The sequence below is a fragment of the Drosophila kikkawai genome, chromosome 3R, assembly GCF_030179895.1.
Source record: "Drosophila kikkawai strain 14028-0561.14 chromosome 3R, DkikHiC1v2, whole genome shotgun sequence".
Taxonomy (NCBI): domain Eukaryota; kingdom Metazoa; phylum Arthropoda; class Insecta; order Diptera; family Drosophilidae; genus Drosophila; species Drosophila kikkawai.
The window spans coordinates 30,572,903-30,591,129 of NC_091731.1; the positions used below are offsets into that span (position 1 = coordinate 30,572,903).

At 46.8% G+C, this 18,227-nt stretch overlaps 3 protein-coding genes across 5 annotated transcripts; 2 read left to right on the forward strand and 1 right to left on the reverse strand.

The window, feature by feature from the left end:
- Positions 1 to 87: 87 nt before the first annotated feature.
- LOC108077696 (HEAT repeat-containing protein 5B) lies at positions 88 to 14,810 on the forward strand. 3 transcript variants are annotated; one of them, XM_070286706.1, is made up of 6 exons: positions 88 to 237; positions 5,951 to 6,367; positions 6,428 to 8,068; positions 8,130 to 8,403; positions 9,047 to 12,821; positions 13,945 to 14,810. In XM_070286706.1, exons 2-6 carry the CDS (start codon positions 6,030 to 6,032, stop codon positions 14,268 to 14,270), a joined length of 6,354 nt encoding a protein of 2,117 aa, XP_070142807.1. In that variant the 5' UTR covers positions 88 to 237; positions 5,951 to 6,029; the 3' UTR covers positions 14,271 to 14,810. The 3 variants fall into 3 exon arrangements, with proteins under 3 accessions (XP_070142807.1, XP_070142808.1, XP_017026623.1); XM_070286707.1 differs by lacking the exon at positions 88 to 237 and adding an exon at positions 401 to 728; XM_017171134.3 differs by lacking the exon at positions 88 to 237 and adding an exon at positions 3,635 to 3,748.
- ImpE3 (Ecdysone-inducible gene E3) lies at positions 779 to 2,529 on the forward strand. Its single transcript, XM_017171138.2, has one exon. The coding sequence runs from the start codon at positions 1,479 to 1,481 to the stop codon at positions 2,457 to 2,459; it is 981 nt and encodes a 326-aa protein (XP_017026627.1). The 5' UTR covers positions 779 to 1,478; the 3' UTR covers positions 2,460 to 2,529.
- Pbp95 (proximal sequence element A Pbp95) lies at positions 14,779 to 17,195 on the reverse strand. The gene is made up of 3 exons (XM_017171137.3): positions 16,677 to 17,195; positions 16,059 to 16,614; positions 14,779 to 15,997 (listed from the first exon to the last, which is right to left on the reverse strand). The coding sequence occupies exons 1-3, from the start codon at positions 17,142 to 17,144 to the stop codon at positions 14,826 to 14,828; spliced, it is 2,196 nt and encodes a 731-aa protein (XP_017026626.1). The 5' UTR covers positions 17,145 to 17,195; the 3' UTR covers positions 14,779 to 14,825.
- Positions 17,196 to 18,227: the final 1,032 nt, after the last annotated feature.

An 18,227-nucleotide genomic window follows, 5' to 3' on the forward strand; every position in this document is an offset into this window, starting at 1 on the left:
GCATTTCCTTGAAAGGTATGGCAGTGCCATCGTCTCTCTGATTTGGTGTGGCCGTTTGCTGGAAATTCTTAAATGCCACACCTCCTTCGTTTCCTTTGGTATTTTCATTTCAGTAGAGTGGCACCTACCGAGCAGTGAAAATTCGTGGAAAATGCAATAATTCATTTAAACTAAAAGCAATAAACATGTGAAAAGTGATATTCCAAGTAAACACGTGTCAGTGCATCAAGTGAATCGGTGAGTGCATCTCGAAAGTCCCCGTAAACCGACAACAAAGCAACATTTGCATGGGGCCCCTCTAGGTGTGGGTGTGGGGCGAATTGGGGAATTAATAGCCTGTGCATGAGTGTGTGACAGTTCTGACGCGTCAACGTCAACAAATAGATAGCCTAAGTGCTAATTAGCACTCGTAAACGGAAATGCAAAGGCCTGCCTGTTGTGCCAAAAGTCTGTGCTTTGCCATGTTTGTGTGGGCGTGTGTGCTCTAAAAAACTAGTGACACAATTCGCGCTGGAAACCCGTTATACTGACCCGTTTACCTTGCCCCGAATCTCTAAAAAAGCGAAATCTTTCCTAGGCTGCAAAAAGAATAACAACAGGTTAAAGTTTTGCTCTCTCGCTCTCCCTCTCTCCGTGCTGTCTCTTCAGCTGTTTTCGCCGGAGCGTTCTCTGTCTCTGTCTCGCTCCTTGCCGATCTGAAAGTTGCATCAGTGGCTGTCAAACTCAAGGCAAGTGCATTTCAAACCGATTTGAATCTTGCATTTCTTTTAACGCAAGCTTACGTTATTTTTTTTTTTAATTTTTGATAAATAAATGAAGCGAATTCAGGTTTATAAGCGGCGGCGGCTCGGCTGTGTTTGTGTACATTTTGCATATTTATGAGTCGCCATTTGGGGGCAAAACAGGTTATTCTTTTTGGCAACGGAACATCTTTCACTCTTTCCAAGAACAAGATTCCCCCTGTTGATCGCAGGTTACAAAATTTACGCAACAAGCCGCCGATCTCGCGGTCGCTGGCCTCTCCACTCAACGAGTTTGCCAAAAACCCCAAAAAAGAAAGTAGCAGGTGAACACCGACTAGCTCTTAACTCTTAAAAATCTTAAATTAACCTGATATGGGGAATGTGGAAAATGTGACATCCAAAAGCATATTCCTTTAAGTTATGAAAAACTATTCGTATGTCCTATGCTTTAAGAAGTTAGTACACATATTCGATTCGCTAATTTTCGACACTCTGTTGGGAAACTTGACAAAATTTTCGCAAGACTCCCTGCTAGAGTATAAACTACAACCGAACGCCATCCATTTTGGAAACCAGATACCGATACGGGGACAAAGACAAAGACACCAATGCAGAGACACCAACTACAGATGCTCGCTGGCTGCTGGGAAGAGTCAGAGCTTCAGTTGAGTGGCTCCAGTTAGCCAGAGCAAACCGTTCCCGCCGGAAGAAAGTAAGACAAAAAATAAACGCGAAATGCGCAGTGGGTTAAGCCTTGGTCCACTGCTAGTGGCTATGCTAGTGGGTCACCTGGCCGCTCCAGTGGCGCCTGCCAATCTACTGACCAGCTATCTGCCCGCCTCCATGCAGGCCCTGGCCTACTACATCGATCTGCTACAGTACGAACCTTTATCGAGCACCACTGTGGAGCCCCCCTTCAGTGCTGATGATGGAGTGATGGAGTCCACGACAGGGACTCCACAGAGGTCTACAGCGGCACCTACTAAAGTACGGACTACGACTCGGAGACCTAGTGCGGGAGCTGGCGGAGGTGGTTCGGGATCAGGATGGTGGCAGCCGCCCAGTTGGTGGCAGACACAACAAAAAACCTCAACCACCCAGAGACCCACATCACCACCTACACGGCCACACCGGCCGGCAATTTTCTCTCCCGCTCGTAAACCGGAAACGGAAAGAGTGCTGGAGGGCCATGCTCTCTTTGAGGAAATCGGAGATGATGTGGACTTTGATAAGCTGCCCTTGTCACTAATCCGCGACATTCAAAGCGAACACGATGACTTCACTAACGATGTGGAATCGCTGGATAACTTTCTGCGGCTCTACGACGATAACTACGGAAGGGCTGCCTTTGATTTTGAGTCCGCCATGGATCGCTGGAGCACTGCTTCTATAGCGGGCAAGAAGAGGGTGCCGCCCACCAAGCCTTACGTTGACTTTCTGCTGGTCTATGATCTGCTGAAGCGAGACGCCAAAGCGGCGAATCTCAGCAAGTATGAGGGTTACTCCGAGGATCTACTGGACCAGCTGCATGAACTGTCGCAGGCGTCCTCGGCCAGACAATTGCACACACTCTTCCAAAGAATGCTGGATCGTGGTGATGTCCAGCGAAGTGATGTGGTGGCTCGCGTCCAGGGAATCGTCAAAGATCTGGGCAATCCCAATAGCGCAACAGCCAAGGCTTTGGCCTTTATACCCAGCATGCAATTTCTACCTTAAGTGCCTAGAGATAAGCCCAAAATAAACTCGAGGAACCCACCAGTTGACCTCATCTCTGTGTGATTGGATTGAATACTTTCATTTAATAAAAATATAACAACTTTTTAATTTGTTTAGGCAAAATGCATTTTTTAACTTAAAATCGTACTCTCGGGCACTTTTCAGTCGATTTTGAAATCAAGATAATTCCGTTGACAGCTCTGCACAAAAATAAGCATTTAGTGTGATAAGAGATTCATACTTTTTTGGCTTAGTTATGATCAATTCAAATTTAGTCCCCGGATCCATTTAAAACTATTTTTGTTTCCAGAGCGGAAGCCCCCTTGCCACCATTTTGTGACCAAGTGGCTTAACTGACACATTGGCATAGTTTAGTGGGTGTTAATGTGTTATCGATAACGGGTCAACCGGCTGCTGATGGCTGCTTTTGTTGTTGCACATTCATCAGCTGTGATGATGACGTCGCGACTCAATCTCTCACCCTCTCTTCTACACATAGGCGGCTCTCTTTTACCCTCGCTGTTGCTCTTATGTTTCAGTTTTCTCTTTAGCTGCACTGTGGGATACCTAGAGCAAATTTCTCGAGAACATTTATTCCATCTTAACTTAATTATATTATAAAGTTAAATTAATATAGTTTTTGCGGTTGTTTAAAAGCTTCTTGACTGTAATTATTTACAAAAATAAAAGATTTACATCATATTATTGATTTATACAGAAAAATATTAATAAAAAAAATTACTTTTTCACCATATAATGCAACATAATTAATAATTTTTTTATTACAAACTTTTAACAATAGTTAGTAACGTTTTTGTTTGTTGCCGGCTCCACTGAATTAAGGCCCTGGTTTGACTCTTTCGTCCCACAGTGCGCATGCTCTCTGCCACAATTGGTGGCTGGTTTTCTGCTAGCGCTGAACGCTCTTTGATTTCATTTTGTTTTTGTATTTGGTGCGCGTAGCAAGTTCCGCCCGTGCAATCCATTCAATTTAAATTTACGTTTTTTGCAAATTTCCGAAACAATCAGTGATAGTTATTGCAAAATTATTTCTACAGTTGGAAGTGAAATAAAAAATTCAAGGAGACACTCTTGTTGAGGCAGTGAAGTACTGTGTGTCGTAGTCGGTGGAAAAGTTATCGATTTGTGTGAAAGTTGCAGGCTGCTGCAGATTGGCGAAAGAAAGTTTTCTGGAAATGTGAAGGAAAGAAAGCCATCATAACAATGGAAAACTTAAACTTTGCACGCACACCGCAGTTTCTGCGCAAAGTTATCTACGAAGCGCGCAGGTAAAATGCACAAAGCAAACACACACAAAAACAATGCAGTGGGGTGGGTGGCAGGGTGAAAAAGGGAAAAGTCAACCCTCCAGTGTCGAAGTAACACCACCCGCCGGCGACCGGGTCACCCTGTACGCGTCACGGTACTCCGTCTAGCCGGGAATCAAGTTGAATTTGTGGCTGGTTCTTAATTCTTGGCCTTCTTCGTGATTCTTGTTTCTTGCACCTCACAGGTTTTACTTGTTTTACTTTTTTAAGTGAAGGCGGTGAGGAAGCAGGAAAGAAGCGCTGCAGCAGCCGGGGTTAGCGTCTTATGTAACGTAACTCGAACGCCTGCAGACGTCAGTGGTTTGGTGTCCTCCTCACGCCCACAGATTTCTTGGCCTTCTTCGAGTATTGACAGCTACGGGTAAAATAATAGTCCTAGCATGGAAAGGAAGTTTACAATAGTACTTGGTATAAAACATAGTCCTCATAGTTCTATTAAATTCAAAACAATCCAGCGATTATATTTCAATTTACATTGTTTTAAATACATGAATTCTTTCAAATTTGTTGAGATATTTTCTAGGTAAAGAATATAGCAATTATATTTTGATTTAAGCCTAAACAGGTAATATTCAAAAAATCAAAATCATAATTTACCTAAGAACTGAGAATGGAACATGTGAAAATCGACTTGTCTTGGGATATAGATATAGATTATAGATTTTAAGCATACTTAGCTTTTGTCCCCGGTAGGTTCTATTAGTTACAGGTTGTTTACCCCCATAACGGTCATAACTAAATACAAACATCTATTATTTTGGCCACAGCTGTACTTCTGTAACTATGTAAGAGGGTTTGTGCATGTGCAACACGCGTCACTTGAGGCATAAAACCGCATACAAAGCCAAAAGACAACAAAGCAGTCGAGAGAAGGAGCTGCAACGATTTGGAAACCCTTTAAGGCCCAAAACCCCTAGGACGGGGATACCCTTAAAGAGCTTGGCAGTTAGTCATAGGAAATTGCACATATACATTCATATACATGCAATTCTGAAAAAGTATGAAATCATCTGGCTCGAATTTCAAACCCACAAGAAGTTTAAATGCCCTATAATTATTTCCTGTTTATTTCAAATTACTTATCAATTTATTGACCTTATTAGTTTAGATAAAATATCAGAAAATTTTATACTATCGAAAAGAATTTACTAAATTATTTTGGATATTTATGATATATGGAGACTTTAGAGTTTAAGAGTATTAACCGTGGCAGCAATCGTGTTAGCATGCATGCCAATGCCATGCCCCATGGTTCACCACTTTCCCCCATCTCCCCAATCGTCCTTACTCCTGGACGCCTTTGTTTTCCGCTGCGCCACCCCATTACCCATAGCCGGGGGCCATCATTTCGTGTTTCCTACACAAGGGCCTCTTCCACTTCTCCTTCCCCTTGTTCTCCTCTCACGAGGAACAGTCTTTGTTTCGGATTAATAATTTGGCTCCTCGTCCGCCATCTGTGTCAATGGGTGTTGCTATCGAGCCCAAGGCAACAGCCGCTTTTCTCTCACTTATCAAATCCCAGAGTGTGTGTGTGGAAAACAAAAGAAAATGGGGTGGGTAGTGGGTGGAATGGTTAATGGTGCAGCTTCCTCTTGAAGCGAGCCAAGCGATGATGGGTTCCAAGTGCATCGATGTATTTAAATATGTTTTTCGACCTGTGCCAATCATCAGCATTACCATCGTCACAGTCATCTTTGAAATATATAAAAAGCGAATGATGCATGCTTTTTCACACAATTCATTCCTCTTATTTTCCCTGTTCCCTCTGCCTTATTAAACTCAAAGCGTTTGTGCTTTGTTTCTATTGCAAAATAAAGCAATTAGTTACAAAACAGTTGGATTTTATCATACATAGTTTTATCCAGTTTATAGGAAGGCCTCACAGTTTTTGTGATGACCCAATTCCCAAGCATAGAATTTTCTATATTCAAATTATAGAAATATTTTCAAACGAATATGGCTTTAATCGATAATGCAGCTGTAATTTTAAGAGTCTGGGAATCTGTAGTATCAAATGACAAGGTCAAAGCCTCTTCGCAAAGCAACCCCACAAACCGACACATCGTCGTCAGCCATATGTTGATTTTAATTAATGAAACATTCCGCAATTTATTTTGTTATTTATTTCCCTCTTTCTTTTTCTCTCTGGCACTCTCTTTGCAGATCGTTTATACACAGCGATCCCGCTGCCACCTCATCCGCCGGTTCCCACCCAGATAAAGAGGAGGAGGCGTCATCCGAAATGGAACTCGCCCACACTTTGACCCTCAATGAGGAGGCCCTCAAGCAGCTGCCGGAGCACAAGCGACCGGTATTTGAGCTGGAGTGGTTGCGTTACCTTGAGAAGGCCCTGCCCACTGTGGCCAAGCATGAGATTAAGGCCAGCCAGAAGAAGCTGGTGCAGCAGCTGTCAGAGCGGATCCAGGGTGCCCCGGGTCCGCCCATGCGCAAGCTCATTGCCAGTGCTTTGGCCACTCTGTTCTCCGTCGGCGACACCTTCATGCTCTTCGACACTGTCAACGCTTGCAATGATATTCTTAAGAATAAGGATGACTCGCCCAGCTACTTGCCCACCAAGCTGTGAGTTAACTTAACTTAGCAATAATATTCCAGCATTTTATTCTTTATTTCATCTGGCAGTGCTGCTATTTGCGTGCTTGGATCGATGTACGAGAAGCTGGGCCGGATGATGGGCCGAACCTATGAGGACACAGTGCAGATCCTCATCCGCACTCTTCGAAATGCCGAGTCCCAGGCGAGAATCGAGATTATGCACACCTTGGAGAAGGTGAGCGCCGGCATGGGCACAGCCATTGCCAACGTCCACAAGGACATCTACAAGGCGGCCAAACACTGTCTGCTGGATCGAGTGATGGCTGTTCGTGTGGCCGCCGCCCGCTGCATCCTCAAAATGATCTACAGCGCATCGTTTCTCTACCAAACCGAGCTGGAAAGCCTGGGAACCCTTTGTTTCCGTGCCTTCGACGGAAGTAACTACGAGGTTCGGTGTGCGGTGGCCCAGCTTCTGGGCACACTTTTGGCCTACACTCAGCAACTGGCTGAAGCAGCAACGGGAAATAAGAAGCAGGCTCAGGCAATTGCCATGCAGGCGGCCAAGGGAGCCACTCAACGTTTGGTCTCCCTGGATGAGGCGCTGGGCATCTTGATGTCGGGTTTCCTGCGCGGAGGAGCTTCCTTTCTCAAAGGCACAGGGGAGATAATCAAAGGAAGTTCCGGGGTCAACAGAGAAGTGAGAGTGGGCGTAACACATGCCTATGTCGTCTTTGTTCAGTTCATGGGCAGCGTGTGGCTTGAGCGACAGTTGAGCACTTTTTTGGCTCATGTTCTGGATCTGGTGGCCAATCCAAAGGCAGCCTGCTCTCACGTGGATGCGGTGTACTCCCGCAAGTGCATCAACTTTATACTTCGCTCCACCATTGGCAAGATGCTGGGCGAGAAGGCACAGAGTGCCGCCTGCAAGGAGCTCGTCCATTTGGTGGCGAAGCAAATGAACTCCATTGACTTTAATCCGGAGAATGCCAAGGACTCCAACCAGGAGACACTCTTCAGCCAGCACCTGCTGGTGTGTGCTCTGCAAGAATTGAGCTCTCTACTGATTGGCCTGGGTACCACGGCACAGAACCTGTTGGGTGATCAATCCTTGCAAGCAATCGACGCCACTTGTGCTGTTCTGGTGCATCCCTGTGCCGCAGCACGCCTGGCGGCCGCCTGGTGCTTGCGATGTGCCTGTGTTGCGGTTCCAGGGCAGATTACTCCCCTCATTGATCGCTTCGTGGAGGCCATCGAGCAAATGCGATCATCGCCAGAGGCAATCGCCGGCTATAGCTGCGCTTTGGCGGCCATTTTGGGCAGCGTTCGATACTCACCCCTGGGCATTCCCCACACCAAGGGCAAGGTCGTGTTCAACTGTGCGGAGGAGTTGCTCCGTTCAGCTTCCCAGAATAGTCGCATGTCGCTGCATCGCACTCAGGCCGGATGGCTGTTGATTGGTTCAATTATGACTCTGGGATCGCCGGTGGTCAAGGGTCTGCTGCCTCGGATGTTGCTCCTATGGCGAAACTCATTCCCGCGTTCCAATAAGGAATTGGAGTCGGAAAAGGCACGCGGCGATGCTTTCACCTGGCAGGTGACGCTGGAGGGACGGGCCGGTGCTCTGTCCGTGATGCACAGCTTCTTGCTGAATTGCCCGGACTTGGTTAGCGAGGATATAACCCGAAGGCTGCTCACCCCGATTGAGAGTGCTCTGGCGATGCTGGTCAAGTGAGTTTACCAGATTGTAAATTTGTAAATGTTTTATTTATTTTTATTTTATTTACTGCAGCTTGGCCTCTGTCCTCAAGAGCTATGGCACCCAGCTAAAGGCTCCGGCAGCTATGGTTCGCTTGCGGCTCTTCGAGACTCTCACCCTGTTGCCGGCGAATGCACTGGAGGCCTCCTACACGCATCTCCTTCGCATGCTGGTCTCGGAGTTTACGCTTTCAGATAATGCGGCCAATACCACAAACTCGCTGCTACGGACTCTATGTCATGGCGATGATTCTATTATCCTGGGGACATGGCTGCAGGAAACGAATCATCGCACCATCGAAGACCAGGTAAGGTTATATTTGACTGGAAATGTGGGTCTGCTTATTTGTATAAGTGTGTGTTTGTGTGATCTCTTAATCCCTGGGTGTAGGCTAAATATTTCTACGTCTATGTGACACTCGCTGTGGAATACCCTTTCTCACTGTTCTTTCTCTACCCAATCTCTCTCTTTTTCTCTCTCTCTCTCGATATAATTATGTATTGATCCTAAGATGGAGCCCAATCGCAAAGTCGATGGCGAGCATGTAAGTGGAGTGCAGTGGCTAAACGAGCTTTTTCCTCTTACTTCAATTTAATATATAAACATTTGCATGACTATTTTTTCATGAGTAAGCTTGGATTTATGGTTTTTTATGTGCATGAGTATTAGGTGTTTTTTTTTTTTTTTTGTTTTATTTTGGAACAATTATAATAAGTTTAGGTTAGCCCAGTTGACCAAAAGACTCGCTAAATGTCCGCAAAAGGATTCGGAATAAAGCCTTTAGTTAAAAAAGTAATTTGCTTTTATTGTTTCGTTTTCTTTGCTGTTTGGGCAGCTTATTTAAGATTATTCCATAATTATTTTCTGTAGTTTTTATTATTATTTTCTTTGTTTTTTAACAAAAGACAATAATCACAAATTAACGCTTAACTCGTTTATCTTTTGTTTAGCTGCAACCAAATAGCGCCGCTGGATCTGGGGCACTGGAGCATGATCCCTGCTGCCTATACCGTCCCAGTTGGTCCGCCCAGGGCAGTGGATCCACCGCAGGTGGTACTGCCTCATCCGCAACCGCATCTTCCGGCGGAGGAAGCACTGGCAGTGGAACGACAAACAGCATTCAGTTGATCAGCAAAGTGCAACAGTGTCCGGGACCCTTGCCGCTTGGCGTGGCTGTGATCGATATGGCTGTCACTCTCTACGGCACCATCTTCCCCAAGGTGGCCAACAAGCACAGGCTGCAAATGCTGGAGCACTTCGCCGAGTGCATCAGGCAGGCGAAGAGCACCAGGCAAGAGGCCATCCAAATGAACATATTCACGGCTCTGCTGTGCGCTCTGAAGAATCTGACGGATAGCAAGACGAGCTTGGGTCAGGAGGATGTGCGGAAGAGTGCCACCGCATTGGTGGTGGCCTCGCTGACCAGTCCCAACTCCACCATTCGTTGTGCAGCTGGCGAAGCTCTGGGCAGATTGGCCCAGGTGGTGGGAGATTCCCACTTCACTGCCGAGTTGGCCCAAAATAGCTTTGATAAGCTGAAGTCGGCGAGGGATGTGGTCACGAGGACCGGACATTCGCATGCCCTGGGCTGCCTTCATCGCTATGTGGGCGGCATGGGCTCGTCCCAGCATCTGAGCACAAGTGTGTCCATCCTCCTTGCCTTGGGTCAGGACAGTGCATCGCCGGTGGTCCAGGCTTGGTCCCTTTATGCATTGGCGCAGATTGCCGATTCCGGAGGCCCCATGTTCCGCGGCTATGTGGAGGCCACCCTGACCCTATGCCTGAAGCTGTTGCTCACTGTTCCCCATGCTCACGTGGATGTTCATCAGTGTGTGGGTCGAGTGGTGAATGCTTTGATCACCACAGTGGGACCAGAGCTGCAGGGATCCGGTGGCGGAGTGGCCAGCCTGAAGGGATCCTTCCTTTGCTCGGCAGCTCTCCTCCAAGCTCACTCGGATTCTCTGGTGCAAGCAGAGGCCATTGGTTGCCTGCAGCAGCTGCATCTGTTCGCCTGCAAATCCCTGCAGCTGGAGGAGTTGGTGCCCACGCTGGTTGGCATGCTGTCCAGCAACTATTTCATCCTGCGCAAGGCCTCGGTGTCGTGTCTGCGCCAATTGGCCCATCGCGAGGCCAAGGAAGTGTGCGATTTGGCTCTGACCATCAACGCCGAGCAGCTTCCGGACTTGGTAATCACGGAGTACGGACTGCCGGGATTGCTCTTCTCGTTGCTGGACACCGAAACAGATGTGGAGATGCTAAGGAATATTCACGACACACTCACTTCCATGCTGCAGATGCTGGCTGCCGACAATCTCAGCTCGTGGTTGAGTCTTTGCAAGAATGTGCTGACCGTGGCCGTGGAGGGTGGACTCAATGATGATCCCGCTGGCGGAGATCCGAACAAGGGCAAGGATGCTGGCGGAGCAGAGCAGGAGGAGGAGGACGAAGAGGAGGAGTATGCCGACGATGTGACCGAATACCGAGCAGAGGAGAATACTTCCACCCATCCCGCTGTGCAACCGAGGTGGCCAACTCGTGTATTTGCCGCCCAGTGTGTGCGGCGGATCATCTCCAGCTGTGAGGCAGCTAGCTCCGTGCACTTTGACCTTCTGCAGGCCAAGGAGCAGCAACTGATACGCTCCCGCGGAGATTACCTCATCCTGCACTTGGCGGAGCTCATTCGTATGTCCTTCATGGCCGCCACATCCGACTCGGATCAGCTTCGGTTGGAGGGTTTGCGCACGCTGCAGGAGATCATTGATCGCTTTGCCAACGTTCCCGAGCCGGAGTTTCCCGGTCATTTGCTACTGGAACAGTTTCAAGCCCAAGTCGGTGCCGCACTGCGTCCTGCCTTTGCTCCCGATACACCGTCTCACGTTACGGCCGCCGCCTGCGAAGTTTGCTCCGCTTGGATTGGCTCCGGAGTGGCTCGCGATATTGGAGATTTGCGGAGAGTCCACCAGCTGCTCGTCAGTTCGCTGAGCAAGCTCTCCACGAAAACCAATAGCACGCAGCTGTACAATGAATCCATGGCCACGCTGGAGAAGTTGAGCATCCTGAAGGCCTGGGCAGAGGTGTATATTGTGGCCATGTTGGGAAATGGCAAGGCTCCCGCCTCGCTGCTGAGCCTGCAATCTCAACAGTCGGGCGGAATTCAATCTATAACCAGCGGTGTAGAGATCAACGACCAGGATTTGCCCCCAGAGAGCCGGGGAGAGAGTCTCCTTGGCCTGGTCCAACCAGAGCTACAGAATCTCTCCGCCCACTGGCTGAGTGCCATGAAGGATCACGCCTTGCTCCTGCTTCCAGCGGAATTCCAATCGCAATTGCCGCACGATGGCGGTGCCTTCTACACCACGGACACAATCAACTCCTCGAAGCCCCACTACATGACCAGTTGGCCACCAATCCTCTATGCCTCTGCTCTGTGGCTACGCGATGAGGGTTTCGCCCGCCACCAGGACACAAGGGAAACGACGGCGGAATCGAATAACAACCAGATAACGCATGGCTCACTTTCGGCCGATCGCTTTCACATGATCTTCGGCATCTGCATGGAGGCCCTGTGCAGCATGAGAAGCTCGGAGAGACCCAGGAATATCGTGAGCTGCCTGCGATCGCTGCACAGCATCTTCGACTCTGATTGGGCCAGGAGGCAGTTGGTCAAGGATCGGGCCTTAACCATTGAACTCTGCCATGTGTTGCACCGACAGATCCTCACCAGGGATGAGCTGCTCGTGCAACTGCTCTGCATGGAGATCCTTAAGCAAACAATTCGAGCCGCCAAAGAGGATTTGGATAGGAAACGGGATGACAATGCCAACTCGGAGGAAGGGAGCGGTGCAGAACGAATGGGGGAAGATGATTCCATGCAGCCCGGCAGCTCCCATGTCTACGCCGTCTTGGAGGTGTGCCTCTGCCTCTTTGTCCGCCAAATACCCAGCATGAATCCCACGAGGCAGGGGGCCGGCTCTGGTGGTCTCCAGCTTGACTTTGCCTATGCCAAAATGGCCACCGGATCGTCTTTCTTCTCCGTACTGGGCGATGATAACGGCTTGCTAGTGGCCAGCGGGCTGCAATGCGTTGAACAATTGTTGGATCTGTGTACTCCCAAGGGTGCCCTAGGCATCCTGCCCACCGTCCTCTATATGACCACCAGTATCGTTAAGGAGATAGCCAATAAGTCGGCCATAGATAGCACCATTTTGGCCAATACCAGTGCAGTGAAGGCTGCCCTCCAGTGTCTGCGTTCCGTTTGTGTCCACAGGTGGGCCAAGGTGGAGGAAACATCCGAGGAGTGGCAACAACTGCTCCAAAGCTCCCTGGCCACAATTGTGGATCTTACGAAAACGGCCGGAGATAATGAGGAGAAAAGAGTCGATGAAGTCACAATGCTGCTGGCCATCGCTGTCTTCATCCTGCACACGCCCGCCTCTGTGGTGTCCACGCCCTCATTGCAATATCCCTGCATCAATCACTTCAGACAGTGCCTGCAGTCGGAGCACCTCTCCGTGAAGCTGCGATGCATCGAAACCACCCGATCGATCTTTGCCAAAGCGGAACTGAAGACGGCTACACCGTATATCCACGCCCTGGCGCCACGAATCATCGAGTCGCTGTATGCCGAGTCCAGCAAGATGCCTACCAGCGAGCTGGAGCTGCAGGTCACCATCGAGAGCATTGTCACCGTGGAGCAGCTGATTGATCTGGCAGAGCCTCAGCACCGTGAGTGTGATTGTTTTATATTGTTAATCTTTGCACAACAACTTGCTCTTGAAATTCTTTTGAGTTCGGGGTACTCCTGGGGGTCCTGGGGTTACTTTAAAACTGATAGAAACGTTGGGGAAATGGGCATCGAGTGCTAAGAGTATTTCTCTTAAACTTTAGTTTTTGATGCGCTGAATTTAAATCAAGTTCAGCGTCATAAAAACCTTCACAAAAGTATATTCCGTTTCTGGTTCTGCGATTTTTTGTTGGCCTTAGTTATACGTTACTCGCAATTCTATCTTTACTTCGGGGAGTTTCCCGCTCCGAATGTAATATTTGGTGTATGTTAATGCTTTATAAATTGTTATTTATTAATCTGCAAGACTCTAGGTATCTGCATTTTCTCTAAATATACCAATGACCTAATTTGAACAGGAGTACCCTGACTTTAGAACTTAGTTAGTCTTAAAGCGGAACGCGATGTCTCTTCTAGCATTTCTAGTTAACATTCTCCCCAATCCAATCCAACATTTTTATACTTAATAAATAGTCTTTGCATTTGCCATTCGGCTTTTCTATGTCATTTCATTATTGATCTTAAATCTCAGGAAAAAATATTATATAAGTAGCATTACAATAACATTAAGAGCTGCACTCACTTTTGAGACAAAACAACCAATACGTTATTATATATATTTGCTCTTTTCTCTGTCTTCCCCTTTAATCAACTCACAAAAATCATGTACAAAAACACTAATACAATACCAAACAAAAATAAACTGTTAGGAAACATGAACTTGCTACAAGGTAAATAGTTATATAGATCGATCCAACAATGCATATGTTTCATGTTGACAACAGTACATTTCAAAAATATAAGACTGATTTTAACTTAAACTCGGATAAATGAAAATATTGATGTGTAATCTGTCTTATATTTTAGAAAAGTACCCTTAATTGCACTCTCGATGTTTTCAAATGCACCAACAACCCATAGAATAATGAATATCAAATAGAGATCTAGATGCAAATCGAAAATCACGCTTTAAATGTTGCATGTGGTTGTAATATATAGCGCGTCGTGTCAAGGCCTCAGCTCTAACAAGACACAACTATTAATGATTATATTTCTCTTTCACAGACATACAAATGCTGACGCTGCTGGTGCCTGTGCTCATTGGATTTTTAGCGGAGCCAAGCAGACTCCGAACCCTGCCCAAATACCAGAAGCAACTGCACGACCAGGCTCTGCAGTGGCTATTGAAGATCGGCCCCAAACATCCGCAGGAGTTTAAGGCTTTGATGGGCCAGACACCGGAGCTTCGACAGAAACTGGAAGCGGCCATTCGCAGCCAACAGCAATCTATTAATATTGCCCAAAAGGCAACTGAGGCGCAGAGAAACCTCCTGGCTAAGCCACAAAAGCCCACGATCAAGTTGAAGACGGACTTTAGCAACTTCCAATAAATAGAAAGCGGAGAGCAGCCGGAATCAGCACCCCAACACGTAGTCCACAATCCGCAAAAGCTAACGTAAAAATGCTTAACAATAAAGAAGGTTCCCACTGTATACAATAGGATATGGATCGATCGATTCCCTTGACAATGAACGTTGTTCGGAAGTGGAATTTAATCTTTAGACAATTTTTGGACAGTTTTGCAGGGTCTAAATGTGATTATAAATGTTTGATTTCTTTATTTCCTCTCTTTCGAGAAGCATTTCGAGAAAATTACAAAATACAATATACCAAAACATTTAGAATTGAAAGCATAATTGTTTATATTATTATCTAAACATTACGTTTGCTTGCATCAACAAACTCAAGCCAACCCGGGAGCACTTATTGGTGAGGAACTCATGCTGTCCGTCGTATAATTATGCTAAATATATGTGAAACACAATGAAAGTACCTACAAGTTTATAAATTATTTGTTAGCTATTGTAATGAATTATTATTATACAACGCGATAATATACAGTAAATAATAATAAAAACTTATAAAGCTTATTTGCAGTTATATTTCTATGGAACTATGTAGTCTGGCTCCACCTCCTGCTTGACGGTGGGGCCCATTATCTCGTCCTCGCTGAGCGGTTCCGATTTCAGGCAGCTCTTCGACTCTGGCACGACTTCGTTCAAGGTTAAACTGCTGCCCAGTTCGATGTAATTTTCAGCTGGACGTGGATGCGCCGTCAAGGCGGTGGGCAGATTGGTAAATAGGCTTGACTCCAGTCGACTGAGCAGAGTCGTTCGGTAGAAGAGAGCCCGCAATCGCTGACGGAAGAGCTGGATAGGTGGTGAGGATTCATCATAGTCGTTGAACGTCTGCGACTCCGACTCTGTATCCTGCTTGCGAGCTTCGCCAGAGAGAATACAAATACTACGGAAAGCCATCATTGTGGAGTAGTTGGGAGGCAGGAGGGGGCCCTTTGAATCATTTAGCTTGTCATCCGCAAGGTTCCTCATCATGCCGTTGTAGCTCTTGATCAGTTCCTTCGGCAAGGCGATACTTTGTAATGTTATAGGACGGTTTGGTGGCTTGTAAGCCAGAGCCCTCGCCGCATGGGAAAGATTTTGTGAATCTCGCGGTAGTGAAAACACAGCCGGATGTAATATCGCCAGTTTGTAAGCGTATTTAAAATAGTCGCGAAAGTCCAAGTCGATCTTTGCTATCCTGGCTTCACTCTCCGAATGTGATTTCTCCCGTTTGGGCCTTTTAGCTTTTGGCTTATACAAGCGTGAGAACTTGTCCTTTTCATCAGCATCCACTAAGGACGTGGGATCCTTTTGCCATTCCTCCAAACGTTGCGCCCAGTTATCAGCCGTGACCACCGATACCTTCCTTGACCTTCTGCGTGGCAGGTCCTCGACCGTTGCAGAGGGATTCTGTTCCAGGAATCGCTTGATCACCATAAAGCGGGTGCGACAGCTGGTACGCGTGTGGTTACCCAGGAATGTGGCGCAGTTCACCCACTGCGAGGGCCCATGTTCAGTGACAAAGTTCATCAGACGGGTGTCGTCCTGGACCGACCAGGAATCGGTCTTGTTGCGCTGCGCCAGCACATTGTGGTAGCGCGTCCGCAATTGTGCCAAGGATCGGTTCGGGAATAGGGTACGCGGGAAGCAGTGGAACTTACCATTGTACTCTTCCACGGCGGCAAACAGCATCATGTCCTCTTTGGTGCTGAAGGCTTCTACAAGTAGAATCAGAAATGTACAGAAAAAGAAGTGGAAACAAGGCAGAAGGAAACCCACCATGACTGATGCTGGGATGCAGCACATAAAAGTAACGCCCTATCAACGTTGACTTGGACCTTCCCGGAAAATACTCGGCCACACTCTGCCAGTTTATTATGTTGTTCGAAGTGTTTCGCTCAACCTGCATTTTGAGCCGCTCGTTTTCCTCCTCGGTCCAGCGAAGGGTTCCCTTCGGCTCAACCTGATTGCGCAGGGCAGTGTGGAAGCGGACGAAGCACTGGTAATCCGAACGCCGGTCCAACATATCGGCTATAAGCGCCCAATTCTGCATTCGGTTGGCCGTGACCACTGATATCAGAGTCTCATCCTCCTCCGGCGTCCAATCGTCGCGTCTGAGATCCGGCCGCAGGTAGACACTCCACATGGCCTCGCAACTGTGGGGGGAATGCCGGTACTCCACGTCCAGGGTACTAATTTGATTCCAATCGATTCTGAAGCTGCTGTCGGCTGTGGTCAAAAGGTTGACCAGCGTTGTGACGTGTCTCTCGACCGGCTTCCGCTTCCGACTGCCGCTGGGCTGTTCAATCATCGTGTTGTTGCTGTGATCCAACAACTGCAGGATGAAGAAGCTATTAGTTAGGACATTTGCGGGATTCAGGAGAAACCGAAAATTACCTGTTGTTTTATGCCCATGATCACATTTTTCTTATCCTTCAATGTCCATACATGCCGGGAGCGCATATCAAAGTCGCTGGGAAACATTTCCGTGTGACAGCGCGTCTCGTAGTCATCGTTATTCGGACAGCTACGCCCGTCAATGTCCCGGAAGTACAGGTTCCCTTTGAAGAGGAAGGTACCCTTACGCAGGATCGCCCCGCTGGTGTTGAGTGGTCCCGTACCAAAATGTGAGCGCGACTTCAGGCGGCGCACTAGGATCTCCTCGTTCCGGGCGTACCGTGCCTTTACAGTTTTCAGAAGTTCTAGGATCTTCTCCCGGACTTGCTTCAGGCGGCGCTGCATCTCTTGGTTCAGCAGCAGAGCGTTGCCTCCGCTTGGCTCAGCGGTACTGTGCAGTAGGTCCGAGATTTCGTCCAGCACCTGGTGGTGGTTCAGCCTGAAATTCACCTCCTCCACATCGCCCATCGCGCCGGAATTTGTTTGTTTTGTTTTCCGGAGTGCAGTTCCGTATTAGGGATGGGTCTAAGACGATAAGAACTATCGATAACTTGATTAATAAATTAATTGACCTTGCAATTTCCGAATAAATTTTACTACTAAACAAGAAAGGAAGCTAACTTCGGCACGCCGAAGTTTGTATACCCTTGCAGATTGGTTTTGATGTTTATATTATAGATTTAAATGCTGAAAACACTCACAAAACAGAGTTTCATTAAATTTTACCTATACTTATTATGTTTACAGTTTGACAGTTTCAGTTGTACATTCCCAGCTTTACATATTTTATACATTTACCGATCGCTTCTTTTATAAAATTTATACCAAAGTTCTAGAATAATAAAAAAAGCTTATATCTGAGAGTAGATAAACATACGTTGAAAAACAACGAAACTATAATTTTTATACCCTGGCAGCGTATTTTATTTCCAGTCCGAAGCTCATTACGCATTGAAGGAGTCATTTCCGACCCCATAAACCATATATATTCTTGATCAGCATTAGCAGGCGCATCTTTCTGGCTAAGTCCGGAGGAAAAAAATTTTTTAATCAATTTTTTCAAAATTTTATAAGGGGTTACATCATTAAAATTCTCAAAATTTCATAAAATTTTCAATTTCTAACTAAGTATGCAGATTTGTTAACCTTATAAAAACTAACATAACGCCGCTTTCCGAATGCAAATTAAGGCATTTTTAACAGATTTATGCCTTTTTTAGTTTTTAATTTGCTATTTTTCTCTGTTCAATTACAGACTTTCCATCGTCATTGCCATCGCCATCGCTCCTAGTCATCAGTATCAGTAGACCTGACACCCACCCTGGACAAGAACCAAGGGAAAGGACCAACGACACACGCAAAAAGATGGTGGATAAGGGATGGGAATGGAGGAATAGGGATCAGAAATCAGGGATAAATAAATACATTATTTTATATTATTTTGTTTTATTTTATTTTTCCTATATAAGAACAATGAAATGAGCATCACTGGTAGTAAGTGGGATGGAATTTTAATGCAAAATAGCTAGATGAGCATTACTGGCAGTTAGT